At 51.5% G+C, this 22,326-nt stretch overlaps 1 protein-coding gene and 1 long non-coding RNA gene across 3 annotated transcripts in view; both read left to right on the forward strand.

Annotated features, from left to right (window-relative positions):
* Positions 1–22,326, forward strand: part of LOC118382015 (cytohesin-1) — a 52,718-nt gene that overhangs the window by 3,859 nt on the left and 26,533 nt on the right. The window contains exons 3-6 of the mRNA XM_052519642.1: positions 7,589–7,655; positions 8,329–8,447; positions 14,827–14,907; positions 18,709–18,821. Of these exons, the coding sequence (XP_052375602.1) occupies positions 7,596–7,655; positions 8,329–8,447; positions 14,827–14,907; positions 18,709–18,821 (373 nt within the window). The 5' untranslated portion in view covers positions 7,589–7,595. The remainder of the gene's footprint in view (positions 1–7,588; positions 7,656–8,328; positions 8,448–14,826; positions 14,908–18,708; positions 18,822–22,326) is intronic.
* LOC127930167 (uncharacterized) lies at positions 14,914–15,900 on the forward strand. 2 transcript variants are annotated; one of them, XR_008137104.1, is made up of 4 exons: positions 14,914–15,127; positions 15,211–15,254; positions 15,350–15,615; positions 15,792–15,900. It is a non-coding gene; the product is annotated as an uncharacterized LOC127930167 (long non-coding RNA). The 2 variants fall into 2 exon arrangements; XR_008137105.1 differs by having other exon boundaries at positions 15,350–15,527; positions 15,748–15,900.

Below are 22,326 nucleotides of genomic sequence, written 5' to 3' on the forward strand. Positions count from 1 at the left end.
TGAATGAACACATAATATTGACCCAATGTGAGATGAGTAAATAGATCATGGAGATCAATGTGTGTGATTTGAAATGACAAGACAAAGGAAAATATTTACATGGCATCACACAAACACTTATTCGTGGAGCTGTTTCCCAGACCCTGATTATGTCTAGCGCTGGACTGAAAAGCATGGAATATCTCCTCTGAAAGTGTTTCCCAGACCCTGATTAAGTCTAGCGCTGGACTGAAAAGCATGGAATATCTCCTCTGAAAGTGTTTCCCAGACCCTGATTAAGTCTAGCGCTGGACTGAAAAGCATGGAATATCTCCTCTGAAAGTGTTTCCCAGACCCTGATTATGTCTAGCGCTGGACTGAAAAGCATGGAATATCTCCTCTGAAAGTGTTTCCCAGACCCTGATTAAGTCTAGCGCTGGACTGAAAAGCATGGAATATCTCCTCTGAAAGTGTTTCCCAGACCCTGATTAAGTCTAGCGCTGGACTGAAAAGCATGGAATATCTCCTCTGAAAGTGTTTCCCAGACCCTGATTAAGTCTAGCGCTGGACTGAAAAGCATTGGAATATCTCCTCTGAAAGTGTTTCCCAGACCCTGATTAAGTCTAGCGCTGGACTGAAAAGCATGGAATATCTCCTCTGAAAGTGTTTCCCAGACCCTGATTAAGTCTAGCACTGGACTGAAAAGCATGGAATATCTCCTCTGAAAGTGTTTCCCAGACCCTGATTAAGTCTAGCGCTGGACTGAAAAGCATGGAATATCTCCTCTGAAAGTGTTTCCCAGACCCTGATTATGTCTAGCGCTGGACTGAAAAGCATGGAATATCTCCTCTGAAAGTGTTTCCCAGACCCTGATTAAGTCTAGCGCTGGACTGAAAAGCATGGAATATCTCCTCTGAAAGTGTTTCCCAGACCCTGGTTATGTCTAGCACTGGACTGAAAAGCATGGAATATCTCCTCTGAAAGTGTTTCCCAGACCCTGATTAAGTCTAGCGCTGGACTGAAAAGCATGGAATATCTCCTCTGAAAGTGTTTCCCAGACCCTGATTAAGTCTAGCGCTGGACTGAAAAGCATGGAATATCTCCTCTGAAAGTGTTTCCCAGACCCTGATTAAGTCTAGCGCTGGACTGAAAAGCATGGAATATCTCCTCTGAAAGTGTTTCCCAGACCCTGGTTATGTCTAGCGCTGGACTGAAAAGCATGGAATATCTCCTCTGAAAGTGTTTCCCAGACCCTGATTAAGTCTAGCGCTGGACTGAAAAGCATGGAATATCTCCTCTGAAAGTGTTTCCCAGACCCTGATTAAGTCTAGCGCTGGACTGAAAAGCATGGAATATCTCCTCTGAAAGTGTTTCCCAGACCCTGATTATGTCTAGCACTGGACTGAAAAGCATTGGAATATCTCCTCTGAAAGTGTTTCCCAGACCCTGATTAAGTCTAGCACTGGACTGAAAAGCATGGAATATCTCCTCTGAAAGTGTTTCCCAGACCCTGGTTAAGTCTAGCGCTGGACTGAAAAGCATGGAATATCTCCTCTGAAAGTGTTTCCCAGACCCTGATTAAGTCTAGCGCTGGACTGAAAAGCATGGAATATCTCCTCTGAAAGTGTTTCCCAGACCCTGATTAAGTCTAGCACTGGACTGAAAAGCATGGAATATCTCCTCTGAAAGTGTTTCCCAGACCCTGGTTAAGTCTAGCGCTGGACTGAAAAGCATGGAATATCTCCTCTGAAAGTGTTTCCCAGACCCTGATTAAGTCTAGCGCTGGACTGAAAAGCATGGAATATCTCCTCTGAAAGTGTTTCCCAGACCCTGATTATGTCTAGCGCTGGACTGAAAAGCATGGAATATCTCCTCTGAAAGTGTTTCCCAGACCCTGATTAAGTCTAGCGCTGGACTGAAAAGCATGGAATATCTCCTCTGAAAGTGTTTCCCAGACCCTGGTTAAGTCTAGCGCTGGACTGAAAAGCATGGAATATCTCCTCTGAAAGTGTTTCCCAGACCCTGATTAAGTCTAGCGCTGGACTGAAAAGCATGGAATATCTCCTCTGAAAGTGTTTCCCAGACCCTGATTAAGTCTAGCACTGGACTGAAAAGCATGGAATATCTCCTCTGAAAGTGTTTCCCAGACCCTGATTAAGTCTAGCACTGGACTGAAAAGCATGGAATATCTCCTCTGAAAGTGTTTCCCAGACCCTGATTAAGTCTAGCGCTGGACTGAAAAGCATGGAATATCTCCTCTGAAAGTGTTTCCCAGACCCTGATTAAGTCTAGCGCTGGACTGAAAAGCATGGAATATCTCCTCTGAAAGTGTTTCCCAGACCCTGATTAAGTCTAGCGCTGGACTGAAAAGCATGGAATATCTCCTCTGAAAGTGTTTCCCAGACCCTGATTAAGTCTAGCACTGGACTGAAAAGCATGGAATATCTCCTCTGAAAGTGTTTCCCAGACCCTGATTAAGTCTAGCGCTGGACTGAAAAGCATGGAATATCTCCTCTGAAAGTGTTTCCCAAACCCTGATTAAGTCTAGCACTGGACTGAAAAGCATGGCATATCTCCTCTGAAAGTGTTTCCCAGACCCTGATTAAGTCTAGCGCTGGACTGAAAAGCATGGAATATCTCCTCTGAAAGTGTTTCCCAGACCCTGATTAAGTCTAGCGCTGGACTGAAAAGCATGGAATATCTCCTCTGAAAGTGTTTCCCAGACCCTGATTAAGTCTAGCGCTGGACTGAAAAGCATGGAATATCTCCTCTGAAAGTGTTTCCCAGACCCTGGTTAAGTCTAGCGCTGGACTGAAAAGCATGGAATATCTCCTCTGAAAGTGTTTCCCAGACCCTGATTAAGTCTAGCGCTGGACTGAAAAGCATGGAATATCTCCTCTGAAAGTGTTTCCCAGACCCTGATTAAGTCTAGCGCTGGACTGAAAAGCATGGAATATCTCCTCTGAAAGTGTTTCCCAGACCCTGATTATGTCTAGCGCTGGACTGAAAAGCATGGAATATCTCCTCTGAAAGTGTTTCCCAGACCCTGGTTATGTCTAGCGCTGGACTGAAAAGCATGGAATATCTCCTCTGAAAGTGTTTCCCAGACCCTGATTAAGTCTAGCACTGGACTGAAAAGCATGGAATATCTCCTCTGAAAGTGTTTCCCAGACCCTGGTTAAGTCTAGCACTGGACTGAAAAGCATGGAATATCTCCTCTGAAAGTGTTTCCCAGACCCTGATTATGTCTAGCGCTGGACTGAAAAGCATGGAATATCTCCTCTGAAAGTGTTTCCCAGACCCTGATTAAGTCTAGCGCTGGACTGAAAAGCATTGGAATATCTCCTCTGAAAGTGTTTCCCAGACCCTGATTAAGTCTAGCGCTGGACTGAAAAGCATGGAATATCTCCTCTGAAAGTGTTTCCCAGACCCTGATTATGTCTAGCGCTGGACTGAAAAGCATGGAATATCTCCTCTGAAAGTGTTTCCCAGACCCTGGTTATGTCTAGCGCTGGACTGAAAAGCATGGAATATCTCCTCTGAAAGTGTTTCCCAGACCCTGATTAAGTCTAGCGCTGGACTGAAAAGCATGGAATATCTCCTCTGAAAGTGTTTCCCAGACCCTGGTTATGTCTAGCGCTGGACTGAAAAGCATGGAATATCTCCTCTGAAAGTGTTTCCCAGACCCTGATTAAGTCTAGCACTGGACTGAAAAGCATGGAATATCTCCTCTGAAAGTGTTTCCCAGACCCTGGTTAAGTCTAGCACTGGACTGAAAAGCATGGAATATCTCCTCTGAAAGTGTTTCCCAGACCCTGATTATGTCTAGCGCTGGACTGAAAAGCATGGAATATCTCCTCTGAAAGTGTTTCCCAGACCCTGATTAAGTCTAGCGCTGGACTGAAAAGCATTGGAATATCTCCTCTGAAAGTGTTTCCCAGACCCTGATTAAGTCTAGCGCTGGACTGAAAAGCATGGAATATCTCCTCTGAAAGTGTTTCCCAGACCCTGATTATGTCTAGCGCTGGACTGAAAAGCATGGAATATCTCCTCTGAAAGTGTTTCCCAGACCCTGATTATGTCTAGCGCTGGACTGAAAAGCATGGAATATCTCCTCTGAAAGTGTTTCCCAGACCCTGATTAAGTCTAGCGCTGGACTGAAAAGCATGGAATATCTCCTCTGAAAGTGTTTCCCAGACCCTGATTAAGTCTAGCGCTGGACTGAAAAGCATGGAATATCTCCTCTGAAAGTGTTTCCCAGACCCTGATTAAGTCTAGCGCTGGACTGAAAAGCATGGAATATCTCCTCTGAAAGTGTTTCCCAGACCCTGATTAAGTCTAGCGCTGGACTGAAAAGCATGGAATATCTCCTCTGAAAGTGTTTCCCAGACCCTGATTAAGTCTAGCGCTGGACTGAAAAGCATTGGAATATCTCCTCTGAAAGTGTTTCCCAGACCCTGATTAAGTCTAGCGCTGGACTGAAAAGCATGGAATATCTCCTCTGAAAGTGTTTCCCAGACCCTGATTATGTCTAGCACTGGACTGAAAAGCATTGGAATATCTCCTCTGAAAGTGTTTCCCAGACCCTGATTAAGTCTAGCACTGGACTGAAAAGCATGGAATATCTCCTCTGAAAGTGTTTCCCAGACCCTGGTTAAGTCTAGCGCTGGACTGAAAAGCATGGAATATCTCCTCTGAAAGTGTTTCCCAGACCCTGATTAAGTCTAGCCCTGGACTGAAAAGCATGGAATATCTCCTCTGAAAGTGTTTCCCAGACCCTGATTAAGTCTAGCGCTGGACTGAAAAGCATGGAATATCTCCTCTGAAAGTGTTTCCCAGACCCTGATTAAGTCTAGCGCTGGACTGAAAAGCATGGAATATCTCCTCTGAAAGTGTTTCCCAGACCCTGATTAAGTCTAGCACTGGACTGAAAAGCATGGAATATCTCCTCTGAAAGTGTTTCCCAGACCCTGATTAAGTCTAGCGCTGGACTGAAAAGCATGGAATATCTCCTCTGAAAGTGTTTCCCAGACCCTGATTAAGTCTAGCGCTGGACTGAAAAGCATGGAATATCTCCTCTGAAAGTGTTTCCCAGACCCTGATTATGTCTAGCGCTGGACTGAAAAGCATGGAATATCTCCTCTGAAAGTGTTTCCCAGACCCTGATTAAGTCTAGCGCTGGACTGAAAAGCATGGAATATCTCCTCTGAAAGTGTTTCCCAGACCCTGGTTAAGTCTAGCGCTGGACTGAAAAGCATGGAATATCTCCTCTGAAAGTGTTTCCCAGACCCTGATTAAGTCTAGCGCTGGACTGAAAAGCATGGAATATCTCCTCTGAAAGTGTTTCCCAGACCCTGATTAAGTCTAGCACTGGACTGAAAAGCATGGAATATCTCCTCTGAAAGTGTTTCCCAGACCCTGATTAAGTCTAGCACTGGACTGAAAAGCATGGACTATCTCCTCTGAAAGTGTTTCCCAGACCCTGATTAAGTCTAGCACTGGACTGAAAAGCATGGAATATCTCCTCTGAAAGTGTTTCCCAGACCCTGATTAAGTCTAGCGCTGGACTGAAAAGCATGGAATATCTCCTCTGAAAGTGTTTCCCAGACCCTGATTAAGTCTAGCGCTGGACTGAAAAGCATGGAATATCTCCTCTGAAAGTGTTTCCCAGACCCTGATTAAGTCTAGCACTGGACTGAAAAGCATGGCATATCTCCTCTGAAAGTGTTTCCCAGACCCTGATTAAGTCTAGCGCTGGACTGAAAAGCATGGAATATCTCCTCTGAAAGTGTTTCCCAGACCCTGATTAAGTCTAGCACTGGACTGAAAAGCATGGAATATCTCCTCTGAAAGTGTTTCCCAGACCCTGGTTAAGTCTAGCGCTGGACTGAAAAGCATGGAATATCTCCTCTGAAAGTGTTTCCCAGACCCTGATTAAGTCTAGCGCTGGACTGAAAAGCATGGAATATCTCCTCTGAAAGTGTTTTGTAGTGCAATAATACTTTCATGAATTGAACATTTTGTCATCACCTTGGCAGTTAAAACTGCTCCAATGTAATCTGTATCCAGGAAACCAGTCCTGACAGCATCGCAGATGGGGGATACAATAATAATCTCTAATTCATTTCATATTATTCAAATGGCTACCCGGACTATTTGCATTGACCCCCTTTTTACACTATTGCTACTCTCTATTTATTATCTATGCATAGTCACTTTACCCCTACCTACATGGACATATTACCTCAATTACCTGGACGAACCTGTACCCCCTCACATTGACTCAGTACCCCCTCACTTTGACTCAGTACCTGTACCCCCTCACTTTGACTCAGTACCGGTACCCCCTCACATTGACTCAGTACCGGTACCCCCTCACTTTGACTCAGTACCGGTACCCCCTCACTTTGACTCAGTACCGGTACCCCCTCACATTGACTCAGTACCGGTACCCCCTCACTTTGACTCAGTACCTGTACCCCCTCACTTTGACTCAGTACCTGTACCCCCTCACTTTGACTCAGTACCCGTACCCCCTCACTTTGACTCAGTACCGGTACCCCCTCACTTTGACTCAGTACCTGTACCCCCTCACTTTGACTCAGTACCTGTACCCCCTCACTTTGACTCAGTACCTGTACCCCCTCACTTTGACTCAGTACCCGTACCCCCTCACTTTGACTCAGTACCCGTACCCCCTCACTTTGACTCAGTACCTGTACCCCCTCACTTTGACTCAGTACCTGTACCCCCTCACTTTGACTCAGTACCTGTACCCCCTCACTTTGACTCAGTACCGGTACCCCCTCACTTTGACTCAGTACCTGTACCCCCTCACTTTGACTCAGTACATGTACCCCCTCACTTTGACTCAGTACCTGTACCCCTCACTTTGACTCAGTACCTGTACCCCCTCACTTTGACTCAGTACCTGTACCCCTCACTTTGACTCAGTACCTGTACCCCCTCACTTTGACTCAGTACCTGTACCCCCTCACTTTGACTCCGTACCTGTACCCCTCACTTTGACTCAGTACCTGTACCCCCTCACTTTGACTCAGTACCCGTACCCCCTCACTTTGACTCAGTACCGGTACCCCCTCACTTTGACTCAGTACCTGTACCCCCTCACTTTGACTCAGTACCCGTACCCCCTCACTTTGACTCAGTACCGGTATCCCCTCACTTTGACTCAGTACCTGTACCCCCTCACTTTAACTCAGTACCTGTACCCCCTCACTTTGACTCAGTACCTGTACCTCTCACTTTGACTCAGTACCTGTACCCCCTCACTTTGACTCAGTACCTGTACCCCTCACTTTGACTCAGTACCTGTACCCCCTCACTTTGACTCAGTACCTGTACCCCCTCACTTTGACTCCGTACCTGTACCCCTCACTTTGACTCAGTACCTGTACCCCCTCACTTTGACTCAGTACCTGTACCCCCTCACTTTGACTCAGTACCCGTACCCCCTGTATATATCCTCCTTATTGTTATTTATTGTGTTACTTTTTTAAGTTTATTTAGCAAATATTTTCTTACTTTGCGTTGTTGGTTCCGTGTATGTGACAAATACAATTGAATTTGATTCTATTTGATGTTGCAGGAAAAACATGCAGAGGAACAAACAAGTGGCCATGGGCCGAAAGAAATTCAACATGGACCCGAAAAAGGTGAGTATCAAATAGACCAGGGCTGGTTTCCCAAAAGCATCGCAGCACCAACATCATCTTCATTCTATTGAAACTAAATGCACGAAAGATGATCTTAGTGCTGCTACGATGCGTTTGAGAATCTCAGCCCAGGGTTATTCACATCTGACCCTACGAGGTCCGGATCCTGCTGCTTCTGTTCTACCTGATCATTATTCTACCCACCTGGTGTCCCAGGTCTAAATCAGTCCCTGGTTAGAGGGGAACAAGGAAACAAGGCAATGCAACTGGCTTCCAGGTTCAGAGTTGAATTGGAGGGAAATAGACATTCTGAATGTGTCCTGTGGGTTTGATATAGTTGTGCTGTTCCAGGTTGTGGGTTTTTTGCATTACCACTGAGCCAACTCTCAGATCTGACAATGTGTGGAGAAGTGTTTGACGTTTCAGGAACCACAATAACAATTGTAGTGACCTTAACCAAACGCCTAGCAACCTCATCAATCAGGAGGTTCCACCCTCTTGACATTATGGTATGGATCGTACCGGTGTTTGAGTCTCGGTCGGGATCACCCCCGATTTAGCAAAAATATGATTTAAATCTTTTGATATGTGCCGCACGGCTACAAACAATACGACCTGGAACGCCCCCGTTGTAACGAGGGTCTGACACGGGATATATGTTTTATTTTCTCAGGGGATTAAGTTCCTGATTGAGAACGACCTGCTTAAGCACACCAGCTCTGACATCGCCCAGTTCCTGTACAAGGGGGAGGGGCTAAACAAGACCGCCATCGGAGACTACCTTGGGGAGAGGTCAGTGGGGGCAAGATGCATGCTACGTCTCTTTATGTGGTTGTGTCAGGGGGAGGGAGGGGGGTTTGTCATGTTTGTGTTTCTGTGTGTGTTGTGTGGTTCAGAAGGGCGTCACTTCTTTCCTGTCAAAGATGTCCCATTTCCAGATCACATACTTTCCTCTGTCAGGTTAGGCAAATCCCCTTTCCCCCAATGCCCTTTTCCCCCAACGGCCCTTTCCCCTTTCCCCCCAATGGCCCTTTCCCCCCGAACGGCCCTTTCCCCTTCCCCCCAACGGCCCTTTCCCCCCAACGGCCCCTTCCCCCCAACGGCCCTTTCCCCCCAACGGCCCTTTTCCCCCAACGGCCCTTTTCCCCCAACGGCCCTTTTCCCCCAACGGCCCTTTCCCCTTTCCCCCCAACGGCCCTTTTCCCCAACGGCCCTTTCCCCTTTCCCCCAACGGCCCTTTCCCCTTTTCCCCCAACGGCCCTTTCCCGTTTCCCCAGTAACGGCCCCTTCCCCCAACGGCCCTTCCCCCCAACGGCCCTTTCCCCCAACGGCCCTTTCCCCCCAACGGCCCTTTCCCCCAACGGCCCTTTCCCCCAAACGGCCCTTTTCCCCCAGCGGCCCTTTTCCCCCAGCGGCCCTTTCCCCTTTCCCCCCAACGGCCCTTTCCCCCCTTCCCCCCAACGGCCCTTTCCCCCTTTCACCCCAATGGCCCTTTCCCCTCAACGGCCCTTTTCCCCCAACGGCCCTTTCCCCCTTTCCCCCAACGGCCCTTTTCCCCCCAACGGCCCTTTCCCTTTTCTCCCCAACGGCCCTTTCCCTTTTCCCCCAACGGCCCTTTCCCCTTTCCCCCAACGGCCCTTTCCCCTTTTCCCAACGGCCCTTTCCCCTTTCCCCCAACGGCCCTTTCCCCTCAACGGCCCTTCCCCCAACGGCCCTTTCCCCCTTTCCCCCCAACGGCCCTTTCCCCCTTTCCCCCAACGGCCCTTTCCCCTCAACGGCCCTTTCCCCCAACGGCCCTTTCCCCCTTTCCCTCAACGGCCCTTTCCCCCAACGGCCCTTTTCCCCCAACGGCCCTTTCCCCTTTTCCCCCAACGGCCCTTTTCCCCCAACGGCCCTTTCCCTTTCCCCCAACGGCCCTTACCCCCAACGGCCCTTTCCCCTTTCCCCTTTTCCCCCAACGGCCCTTTCCCCCTTTCCCCCCAACGGCCCTTTCCCCCTTTCCCCCCAACGGCCCTTTCTCCTTTTCCCCTCAACGGCCCTTTCCCCCTTTCCCCTCAACGGCCCTTTCCCCCCAACGGCCCTTTCCCCCTTTCCCTCAACGGCCCTTTCCTTTCCCCCAACGGCCCTTTCCCCTTTCCCCCAACGGCCCTTTTCCCCCAACAGCCCTTTCCCCTTTCCCCCAACGGCCCTTTTCCCCCAACGGCCCTTTCCCTTTCCCTCAACGGCCCTTTCCCCCAACGGCCCTTTCCCCCTTTCCCTCAACGGCCCTTTCCCCCAACGGCCCTTTCCCCCTTTCCCTCAACGACCATTTCCCCCAACGGCCCTTTCCCCCAACGGCCCTTTCCCCCTTTCCCCTCAACGGCCCTTTCCCCTAACGGCCCTTTTCCCCCAACGGTCCTTTCCCCCAACGGCCCTTTTCCCCAACGGCCCTTTCCCCTTTCCCCCAACGGCCCTTTCCCCCAACGGCCCTTTCCCCCTTTCCCCCAACGGCCCTTTCCCCTCAACGGCCCTTACCCCCAACGGCCCTTTCCCCTTTTCCCCCAACGGCCCTTTCCCCTTTCCCCCAACGGCCCTTTCCCTCAACGGCCCTTTCCCCCTTTCCCCCAACGGCCCTTTCCCCTTTTCCCCCAACGGCCCTTTCCCCTTTCCCCTAACGGCCCTTTCCCTCAACGGCCCTTTCCCCCAACGGCCCTTTCCCCCTTTCCCTCAACGGCCCTTTCCCCCTTTCCCTCAACGGCCCTTTCCCCCAACGGCCCTTTTCCCCCAACGGCCCTTTCCCCTTTTCCCCCCAACGGCCCTTTTCCCCCAACGGCCCTTTCCCCTTTCCCCCCAACGGCCCTTACCCCCCAACGGCCCTTTCCCCTTTCCCCTTTTCCCCCCAACGGCCCTTTCCCCTTTTCCCCCCAACGGCCCTTTCCCCCTTTCCCCTAACGGCCCTTTCTCCTTTTCCCTCAACGGCCCTTTCCCCTTTCCCTCAACGGCCCTTTCCCCCAACGGCCCTTTCCCCCTTTCCCTCAACGGCCCTTTCCCCTTTCCCCCCAACGGCCCTTTCCCCCCAACGGCCCTTTTCCCCCAACAGCCCTTTCCCCTTTCCCCCCAACGGCCCTTTTCCCCCAACGGCCCTTTCCCCTTTCCCCTCAACGGCCCTTTCCCCCAACGGCCCTTTCCCCCTTTCCCCTCAACGGCCCTTTCCCCCCAACGGCCCTTTCCCCCTTTCCCCTCAACAGCCCTTTCCCCCCAACGGCCCTTTCCCCCCAACGGCCCTTTCCCCCCAACGGCCCTTTCCCCTTTTCCCCCCAACGGCCCTTTCCCCCCAACGGCCCTTTCCCCCTTTCCCCTCAACGGCCCTTTCCCCCAACGGCCCTTTTCCCCCAACGGCCCTTTCCCCCAACGGCCCTTTTCCCCCACCGGCCCTTTCCCTTTCCCCCAACGGCCCTTTCCCCCCTTTTTCCCCCAACGGCCCTTTCCCCCTTTCCCCCCAACGGCCCTTTCCCCTCAACGGCCCTTACCCCCCAACGGCCCTTTCCCCTTTTCCCCCAACGGCCCTTTCCCCCTTTCCCCCAACGGCCCTTTCCCCTCAACGGCCCTTTCCCCCCAACGGCCCTTTCCCCCTTTCCCCTCAACGGCCCTTTCTCCCTTTCCCCCCAACGGCCCTTTCCCTCAACGGCCCTTTCCCTCAACGGCCCTTTTTCCCCCAACGGCCCTTTCCCCCAACGGCCCTTTCCCCTTTTCCCCCAACGTCCCCTTCCCCTTTCCCCCCAACGGCCCTTTCCCCCTTTCCCCCCAACGGCCCTTTCCCCCAACGGCCCTTTCCCCCTTTCCCCCCAACGGCCCTTTCCCCCTTTCCCCCAACGGCCCTTTCCCCCCAACGGCCCTTTCCCCCTTTCCCCCCAACGGCCCTTTCCCCCCAACGGCCCTTTCCCCCTTTCCCCCAACGGCCCTTTCCCCCTTTCCCCTCAACGGCCCTTTCCCCCCAACGGCCCTTTCCCCTTTTCCCCCCAACGGCCCTTTCCCCTCAACGGCCCTTTCCCCTTTTCCCCCCAACGGCCCTTTCCCCTTTTCCCCCAACGGCCCTTTCCCCTTTTCCCCTCAACTGCCCTTACCCCCAACGGCCCTTTCCCCTTTTCCCCCAACGGCCCTTTCCCCCAACGGCCCTTTCCCCCTTTCCCCCCAACGGCCCTTTTCCCCCAACGGCCCTTTTCCCCCAACGGCCCTTTCCCCCCAACGGCCCTTTCCCCTTTTCCCCCAACGGCCCTTTCCCCCTTTCCCCCCAACGGCCCTTTCTCCTTTTCCCCTCAACGGCCCTTTTCCCCTTTCCCCTCAACGGCCCTTTCCCCCCAACGGCCCTTTCCCCTTTCCCCCAACGGCCCTTTCCCCTCAACGGCCCTTTCCCCTTTCCCCCAACGGCCCTTTCCCCTTTTCCCCCAACGGCCCTTTTCCCCCAACGGCCCTTTCCCCTCAACGGCCCTTTCCCCCAACGGCCCTTTCCCCCTTTTCCCTCAACGGCCCTTTCCCCCTTTTCCCTCAACGGCCCTTTCCCCCCAACGGCCCTTTTCCCCCAACGGCCCTTTCCCCTTTTCCCCCAACGGCCCTTTTCCCCCAACGGCCCTTTCCCCTTTCCCCCCAACGGCCCTTACCCCCAACGGCCCTTTCCCCTTTCCCCTTTTCCCCCAACGGCCCTTTCCCCCAACGGCCCTTTTCCTTTTCCCCTCAACGGCCCTTTCCCCTTTCCCTCAACGGCCCTTTTTCCCCAACGGCCCTTTCCCCCTTTCCCCTCAACGGCCCTTTCCCCTTTCCCCCAACGGCCCTTTTCCCCCAACGGCCCTTTCCCCCAACGGGCCCTTTTCCCCAACGCCCTTTCCCCTTTTCCCTTTTCCCCCAACGGCCCTTTTTCCCTCAACGGCCCTTTCCCCCAACGGCCCTTTCCCCCTTTCCCCTCAACGGCCCTTTCCCCCTTTCCCCCAACGGCCCTTTCCCCAACGGCCCTTTCCCTTTTCCCCCAACGGCCCTTTCCCCTTTCCCCTCAACGGCCCTTTCCCCCAACGGCCCTTTTCCCCCAACGGCCCTTTCCTCAACGGCCCTTTTCCCCCAACGGCCCTTTCCCTTTCCCCCAACGGCCCTTTCCCCCAACGGCCCTTTCCCCTTTCCCCCAACGGCCCTTTTCAACGGCCCTTACCCCCCAACGGCCCTTTCCCCTTTTCCCCCAACGGCCCTTTCCCCCTTTCCCCCAACGGCCCTTTCCTCAACGGCCCTTTCCCCCAACGGCCCTTTCAACCCCTTTCCCCTCAACGGCCCTTTCTCCCTTTCCCCCAACGGCCCTTTCCCCTCAACGGCCCTTTCCCTCAACGGCCCTTTCCCCCAACGGCCCTTTCCCCCAACGGCCCTTTCCCCTTTTCCCCCAACGTCCCCTTCCCCCTTTCCCCCCAACGGCCCTTTCCCCCCTTCCCCCAACGGCCCTTTCCAACCCCTTTCCCCCAACGGCCCTTTCCCCCTTTCCCCCAACGGCCCTTTCCCCCAACGGCCCTTTCAACCCCTTTCCCCCAACGGCCCTTTCCCCCAACGGCCCTTTCCCCTTTCCCCCAACGGCCCTTTCCCCCTTTCCCCCCAACGGCCCTTTCCCCCCAACGGCCCTTTCCCCTTTCCCCCCAACGGCCCTTTCCCCTCAACGGCCCTTTCCCCTTTTCCCCCCAACGGCCCTTTCCCCTTTTCCCCCCAACGGCCCTTTCCCCTTTTCCCCTCAACTGCCCTTTCCCCCAACGGCCCTTTCCCCTTTTCCCCCAACGGCCCTTTCCCCCAACGGCCCTTTCCCCCTTTTCCCCCAACGGCCCTTTTCCCCAACGGCCCTTTTCCCCTCTAACGGCCCTTTCCCCCAACGGCCCTTTCCCTTTTCCCCCAACGGCCCTTTCCCCTTTCCCCCAACGGCCCTTTCTCCTTTTCCCCTCAACGGCCCTTTTCCCCTTTCCCTCAACGGCCCTTTCCCCCAACGGCCCTTTCCCTCAACGGCCCTTTCCCCCAACGGCCCTTTCCCCTCAACGGCCCTTTTCCTCAACGGCCCTTTCCCCTCAACGGCCCTTTCCCTTTCCCCCAACGGCCCTTTTCCCCCAACAGCCCTTTCCCCCAACGGCCCTTTTCCCCAACGGCCCTTTCCCTTTCCCCCAACGGCCCTTTTCCCCAACGGCCCTTTCCTTTCCCTCAACGGCCCTTTCCCCCAACGGCCCTTTTCCCCTTTCCCTCAACGGCCCTTTTCCCCCAACGGCCCTTTCCCCCAACGGCCCTTTCCCCCAACGGCCCTTTCCCCTTTTCCCCAACGGCTCTTTCCCCTTTTCCCCCAACTTTTTTCCCCCAACGGCACTTTTCCCCCAACGGCCCTTTCTCCTTTCCTCAACGGCCCTTTTCCCCCAACGGCTCTTTCCCTTTTCCCCCAACGGCTCTTTCCCCTTTTCCCCCAACGGCCCTTTCTCCTTTTCCCCAACGGCCCTTTCCCCCAACGGCCCTTTCCCCTTTACAACGGCCCTTTCCCCCTTTCCCTGCCCCCACAACTGTAAAAGTTGAGTCTCTCCTGAAGAAATACCATCTTTTATATTAATTCAAAGCCATATAACAGGCAACACCCAATGTATGTGCGTTGTGTGTGTTATTACCTGGGTGCATTGCCTAACTACATCCTGGGTGTGGTCGGCTAGTCGACAAGCCAGACCAGGAAATGGAGAGCTGAGTTGTGTTTATTAGGTCATGAACACCACCCAGATATCGTCATGGATGCTCAGCTCTGTCCAATTGGTATAAATAGATTTCTGATTCCAGTGGGGGAGGGGCAGACTGTGTGTGTGCTCTCCCTGATTGGTCAGGAATCCCCCAGGGCAGAGCTGGTTTTGACCTTGTCAGGGATAGGTCCTGGGAGGCCTCCTGTCTATCTCAGGGGGAGTATCACTAACTCCAAAGGCCACAGATGTCAAGAAGAGTGATGTCATGCTAGAGGTATCACCGTGTGTGTGTGTGTGTCCCTCCCCCAGTTTTTATTGATTGTGTGAGCATATACATATGTGTGTCTGGCTGTGTGTCTAAATGTCTGTGTGTTTGTCATTTTTTGTGTCTGTGTCTCTACACTCAAATAATTGAACAATGATTTCAGAAAATCGTTACTAAACAAATTATATTATTTTCCCTACAGAGATGAGTTCAACCTCCAGGTCCTCCATGACTTTGTGGAGCTCCATGAATTCACTGACTTGAACCTAGTCCAGGCCCTGAGGTAAGAGCCTCCCAGTGGGGCTTTATAACCATCCAGGCCCTGAGGTAAGAGCCTCCCAGTGGGGCTTTATAACCATCCAGGCCCTGAGGTAAGAGCCTCCCAGTGGGGCTTTATAACCATCCAGGCCCTGAGGTAAGAGCCTCCCAGTGGGGCTTTATAACCATCCAGGCCCTGAGGTAAGAGCCTCCCAGTGGGGCTTTATAACCATCCAGGCCCTGAGGTAAGAGCCTCCCAGTTTATAATCATCCAGGCCCTGAGGTAAGAGCCTCCCAGTGGGAGCTTTATAACCATCCAGGCCCTGAGGTAAGAGCCTCCCAGTGGGGCTTTATAACCATCCAGGCCCTGAGGTATCCAGAACCTGAGGTAAGAGCCTCCCAGTGGGGCTTTATAACCATCCAGGCCCTGAGGTTAGAGCCTCCCAGTGGGGCATCCAGGCCCTGAGGTAAGAGCCTCCCAGTGGGGCTTTATAACCATCCAGGCCCTGAGGTAAGAGCCTCCCAGTGGGGCTTTATAACCATCCAGGCCCTGAGGTAAGAGCCTCCCAGTGGGGCTTTATAACCATCCCCAGGCCCTGAGGTAAGAGCCTCCCAGTGGGGCTTTATAACCATCCAGGCCCTGAGGTAAGAGCCTCCCAGTGAGGCTTTATAATCATCCAGGCCCTGAGGTAAGAGCCTCCCAGTGGAGCTTTATAACCATCCAGGCCCTGAGGTAAGAGCCTCCCAGTGGGGCTTTATAACCATCCAGAACCTGAGGTAAGAGCCTCCCAGTGAGGCTTTATAACTATCCAGAACCTGAGGTAAGAGCCTCCCAGTGAGGCTTTATAACCATCCAGGCCCTGAGGTTAGAGCCTCCCAGTGGGGCTTTATAATCATCCAGGCCCTGAGGTAAGAGCCTCCCAGTGGGGCTTTATAACCATCCAGGCCCTGAGGTAAGAGCCTCCCAGTGGGGCTTTATAACCATCCAGGCCCTGAGGTAAGAGCCTCCCAGTGGGGCTTTATAACCCCCCCACCCTCCCCGTACAAATTGCTTCTACAAATCACACACACACACACACACACACACACACACTCAAAACGTCTCTTGACTCTCCAGAGAGCCAAAGCACAGACTTCTATCAAAACCTCTTCCTGATATAGAATTGTCCTATAGTTACCTAACGTTGTCATTATCCTCCTGATATAGAATTGTCCTATAGTTACCTAACGTTGTCATTATCCTCCTGATATAGCACTGTCCTACAGTTACCTAACATTGTCATTATCCTCCTGATATAGAATTGTCCTACAGTTACCTAACGTTGTCATTATCCTCCTGATATAGCACTGTCCTACAGTTACCTAACATGTCATTATCCTCCTGATATAGCACTGTCCTACAGTTACCTAACGTTGTCATTATCCTCCTGATATAGCACTGTCCTACAGTTACCTAACGTTGTCATTATCCTCCTGATATAGCACTGTCCTATAGTTACCTAACGTTGTCATTATCCTCCTGATATAGCACTGTCCTATAGTTACCTAACGTTGGCATTATCCTCCTGATATAGCACTGTCCTACAGTTACCTAACGTTGTCATTATCCTCCTGATATAGCACTGTCCTACAGTTACCTAACGTTGTCATTATCCTCCTGATATAGCACTGTCCTATAGTTACCTAACGTTGTCATTATCCTCCTGATATAGCACTGTCCTATAGTTACCTAACGTTGGCATTATCCTCCTGATATAGCACTGTCCTACAGTTACCTAACGTTGTCATTATCCTCCTGATATAGCACTGTCCTATAGTTACCTAACGTTGTCATTATCCTCCTGATATAACATTGTCATATAGTTACCTAACGTTGCTATTAATCATTAGATATTTGGGTTATTGTATTGGTACACTCCCTGGAAAAGACGCTAGTCTACTACCTGTTTCTGTAGTGAGGCAGCTTGATGTAGAGGTCCTGGATGGCAGGAAGCTTGGCCCCAGTGATGTACTGGGCCGTACGCACTACCCTCTGTAGTGCCTTGCGGTCAGAGGCTGAGCAAATGCCGTACCAGGCAGTGATGTAAACATGCTCTCGATGTTGCAGCTGTAGAACCTTTTCAGGATCTCAGGACCCATGCTAAATCTTTTTAGTTTCCTGAGGGGGAATAGGCTTTGTCGTGCCCTCTTCACGACTCTCTTGGTGTGCTTGGACCATTCTAGTTTGTTGGTGATGTGGACACCAAGGAATTGAAGCTCTCAACCTGCTCCACTACAGCCCCGTCGATGAGAATGGGAACGTGCTCGGTCCTCCTTTTCCTGTAGTCCACAATCAGGTTGTTATTCTGCCACCACCCGTACAGAAACAGGAGATAGACTATCCTCCTGTCTTGGGTGTGTACTTGTACATCAAGCTGCCTCACTACAGAAACAAGAAGTAGATAGACTAGCGTCCTGGGGGTGTACCTGTACATCAAGCTGCCTCACTACAGAAACAGGAAGTAGATAGACTAGCGTCCTGGGGGTGTACCTGTACATCAAGCTGCCTCACTACAGAAACAGGAAGTAGATAGACTAGCATCCTGGGGGTGTACCTGTACATCAAGCTGCCTCACTACAGAAACAGGAAGTAGATGGTTTAGGGTCCTGTCTATGGTGTGTACCTGTACATCAAGCTGCCTCTCTACAGAAACAGGAAGTAGATGGTTTAGGGTCCTGTCTATGGTGTGTACCTGTACATAATAATAATAATATATGCCATTTAGCAGACGCTTTTATCCAAAGCGACTTACAGTCAGTCATGTGTGCATACATTCTACGTATGGGTGGTCCCGGGAATCGAACCCACTACCCTGGCGTTACAAGCGCCATGCTCTACCAACTGTGCAGGCTGCCTCTACAGAAACAGGAAGTAGATGGTTTAGGGTCCTGTCTATGGTGTGTACCTGTACATCAAGCTGCCTCACTACAGAAACAGGAAGTAGATGGTTTAGGGTCCTGTCTATGGTGTGTACCTGTACATCAAGCTGCCTCTCTACAGAAACAGGAAGTAGACTATCCTCCTGTCTATGGGGTGTATCTGTACATCAAGCTGCCTCACTACAGAAACAGGAAGTAGACTAGGATCTTTTCCAGGGAGTGTATCTATACACCTGCTTCAGTCTACAGAAACATGAGATAGACTCCTGCTTCTATGAGCTGTTCCAGTATTAGCCAAGACTTGTGGAAGGCTACTTACTTCCTGACACACTGATATCAGCCCCGACACACTGTAATACAGCACTTCACAGAATAGCAATTAGATAATAGTTGAGCTGGTACACCCCCACCAATGTTAAAATGAAGACACGTTAAGAAAACACATCTACCAAGACAGAAGAGAACTGCAGGGCTAAATTAGTATGGCTACAACAAGTTAGCATCTGTCCCAAATGTGGCAGCCTAATCCCCGAAAGAGTGCACTACTTTTGACCGTTTACATGCTGGTCATTTAGCAGAAACTCTTAACCATAGCGACTTCCAGTCAGTGCATTTCACTAAGTTAGATAGCGACTTCCAGTCAGTGCATTTCACTAAGTTAGATAAAGCAAACAGGAGTTGTTCTGGCTCAGACAAGGCTTACCTACTTTACATGAGAAACAATGGTCCCACTTTCACACCCTCATCAGTAGATAACAAAGGCTTTTAGTCGTCTAGATATGTATATCAACCTACTGGTCAAAAGAAGTGTACTACGTAGGAAATAGAGTGCCATTTGGTATTTAGCCAAAGTTAGTAGTTGAAAGATGGTATTGCTGACTGACCTCTCTTTCTCCTCCACTAACAGACAGTTCCTGTGGAGCTTCCGGCTGCCTGGCGAGGCCCAGAAGATCGACCGCATGATGGAGGCTTTCGCCCAGAGATACTGCCAGTGCAACCCTGGCGTCTTCCAGTCCACAGGTAGGACCACAGGCTTGGACCTCAGTACCAGGCATGTAGTGAAGGGTCAACGAGATTTACACTAAAGCATTGTTACAGCTAGGAGCACCGCCTGTCATGGTGATGGACAATTGAAGGGTTAATCCAGGGGTTTTGCTTTCTGACCCACCATTTGAATTTTCTACTGAGGGTGAAGCTGAGAGGGAATATACGGTATGAGGGGATATACGGTATGAGGGGATATACGGTATGAGGGGATATACGGTATGAGGGGATATGCGGTATGAGGGGATATACGTTAGGAGGGGATATACGTTAGGAGGGGATATATGGTACGAGGGGATATACGGTACGAGGGGATATACGGTAGGAGGGGATATACGGTAGGAGGGGATATACGGTAGGAGGGGATATACGGTATGAGGGGATATACGGTAGGGGAGGGGATATACGGTAGGAGGGGATATACGGTAGGAGGGGGGGATATACGGTAGGAGGGGATATACGGTAGGAGGGGATATACGGTAGGAGGGATATACGGTAGGAGGGGATATACGGTAGGAGGGGATATACGGTACGAGGGGATATACGGTACGAGGGGATATACGGTATGAGGGGATATACGGTACGAGGGGGGATATACGGATATACGGTACGAGGGGATATACGGTAGGAGGGGATATACGGTACGAGGGGATATACGGTACGAGGGGATATACGGTACGAGGGGATATACGGTAGGAGGGGATATACGGTAGGGGATATACAGTATGAGGGGATATACGGTATGAGGGGATATACGGTATGAGGGGATAAGGGGATATACGGTATGAGGGGATATACGGTAGGAGGGGATATATGGTACGAGGGGATAAGGGGATATACGGTATGAGGGGATATACGGTAGGAGGGGATATACGGTATGAGGGGATATACGGTAGGAGGGGATATACGGTATGAGGGGATATACGGTATGAGGGGATATACGGTAGGAGGGGATATACGGTAGGAGGGGATATACGGTAGGAGGGGATATACGGTAGGAGGGGATATACGGTAGGAGGGGATATACGGTAGGAGGGGATATACGGTAGGAGGGGATATACGGTAGGAGGGGATATACGGTAGGAGGGGATATACGGTAGGAGGGGATATACGGTAGGAGGGGATATACGGTAGGAGGGGATATACGGTATGAGGGGATATACGGTATGAGGGGATATACGGTAGGAGGGGATATACGGTAGGAGGGGATATACGGTAGGAGGGGATATACGGTAGGAGGGGATATACGGTAGGAGGGGATATACGGTATGAGGGGATATACGGTAGGAGGGGATATACGGTAGGAGGGGATATACGGTAGGAGGGGATATACGGTAGGAGGGGATATACGGTAGGAGGGGAGGGGATATACGGTAGGAGGGGATATACGGTAGGAGGGGATATACGGTAGGAGGGGATATACGGTAGGAGGGGATATACGGTAGGAGGGGATATACGGTAGGAGGGGATATACGGTATGAGGGGGAGGGGATATACGGTAGGAGGGGATATACGGTAGGAGGGGATATACGGTAGGAGGGGATATACGGTAGGGGATATACGGTAGGAGGGGATATACGGTAGGAGGATATACGGTAGGAGGGGATATACGGTAGGAGGGGATATACGGTAGGAGGGGATATACGGTATACGGTAGGAGGGGATATACGGTAGGAGGGGATATACGGTAGGAGGGGATATACGGTAGGAGGGGATATACGGTAGGAGGGGATATACGGTAGGAGGGGATATACGGTAGGAGGGGGGATATACGGTAGGAGGGGATATACGGTAGGAGGGGATATACGGTTTGAGGGGATATACGGTAGGAGGGGATATACGGTAGGAGGGGATATACGGTAGGAGGGGATATACGGTAGGAGGGGATATACGGTAGGAGGGGATATACGGTAGGAGGGGATATACGGTAGGAGGGGATATACGGTAGGAGGGGATATACGGTAGGAGGGGATATACGGTAGGAGGGGATATACGGTAGGAGGGGATATACGGTAGGAGGGGATATACGGTAGGAGGGGATATACGGTAGGAGGGGATATACGGTAGGAGGGGATAGGTAGGGGATATACAGTATGAGGGGATATCTGTAGGAGGGGATATACGGTAGGAGGGGGATATACGGTAGGAGGGGTACGAGGGGATATACGTGTAGGGGATATACGAGGGGATATACGGTAGGAGGGGATATACAGTATGAGGGGATATACGGTATGAGGGGATATTTGTTATATCTGAAGTTACTGTATACCTGTTATAGGGTATCCCATTCCAACAAGTCTGTGTTCACTGATCCTCTTTTCAGAGAGGAAGATGTCATTCTTCAGTGTACAGGTACAATAATAGAATGCCATTCTAGGAGTATTATTCCTGCTGCATTTTGCAGGCATGGTGAAGCACAGACCTGGGTTCAAATACTATTCAAGTAATTCAAAATACTTCATCTGTGCTTGATTAAGCTTGCCTGGCTTAATGGACCAATAGAATAGTCCCAATACTCCAAACCCCTCCCACCTGGTACTCTAGACAGACAAAAGCAAACACTAAAAGTATTTTAAAGATTTCTAATAGCATGTGAACCCAGGCCTGGTGGGGTGTGTGAACCCAGGCCTGGTGGGGTGTGTGAACCCAGGCCTGGTGGGGTGTGTGAACCCAGGCCTGGTGGGGTGTGTGAACCCAGGCCTGGTGGGGTGTGTGAACCCAGGCCTGGTGGGGTGTGTGAACCCAGGCCTGGTGGGGTGTGTGAACCCAGGCCTGGTGGGGTGTGTGAACCCAGGCCTGGTGGGGTGTGTGAACCCAGGCCTGGTGGGGTGTGTACTGGAAGGGTGTTTGGTGTGTTCACAGGGACATTGTGTCCAGGCTGCTTGTTACATGGATGCAGATGGATGTGAATAATTCATGGTCTTTTCTCTCTGAGACAAACAGGACAGATAATGGAAAGTGCTACTGCTGTGTCAGCCAGCCTCTGACCACATTGTCTCTCTGCACACGCCTGCATACACACATGCGCACACACACACATGTATGCACACACCACACACATATGTATGCACACACCGCACAGACATACACACATGCATGCACAAAGACACACACACACACACTGAGAGTCACACACACACACTGAGCGACACACACACAAACTGAGCGACACACACACACACTGAGCGACACACACACACTTAGTGACACACACACACAAACTCAGCGACACATACACACTGAGCGACACACACACAAACTGAGCGACACACACACACACTGAGCGACACACACACACTAAGCGACACACACAAACTGAGCGACACACACACACTTAGCGACACACACACAAACTGAGCGACACACACAGACTTAGCGACACACACACAAACTGAGCGACACACACACAGACTTAGCGACCAACACACTCTTTCATGCCGGTCCAGCTCACTCTTCCTTAACATGGTCTCTCTCTCTGAAT

The sequence above is a fragment of the Oncorhynchus keta genome, chromosome 5 (genome assembly GCF_023373465.1).
Source record: "Oncorhynchus keta strain PuntledgeMale-10-30-2019 chromosome 5, Oket_V2, whole genome shotgun sequence".
Classification (NCBI taxonomy): domain Eukaryota; kingdom Metazoa; phylum Chordata; class Actinopteri; order Salmoniformes; family Salmonidae; genus Oncorhynchus; species Oncorhynchus keta.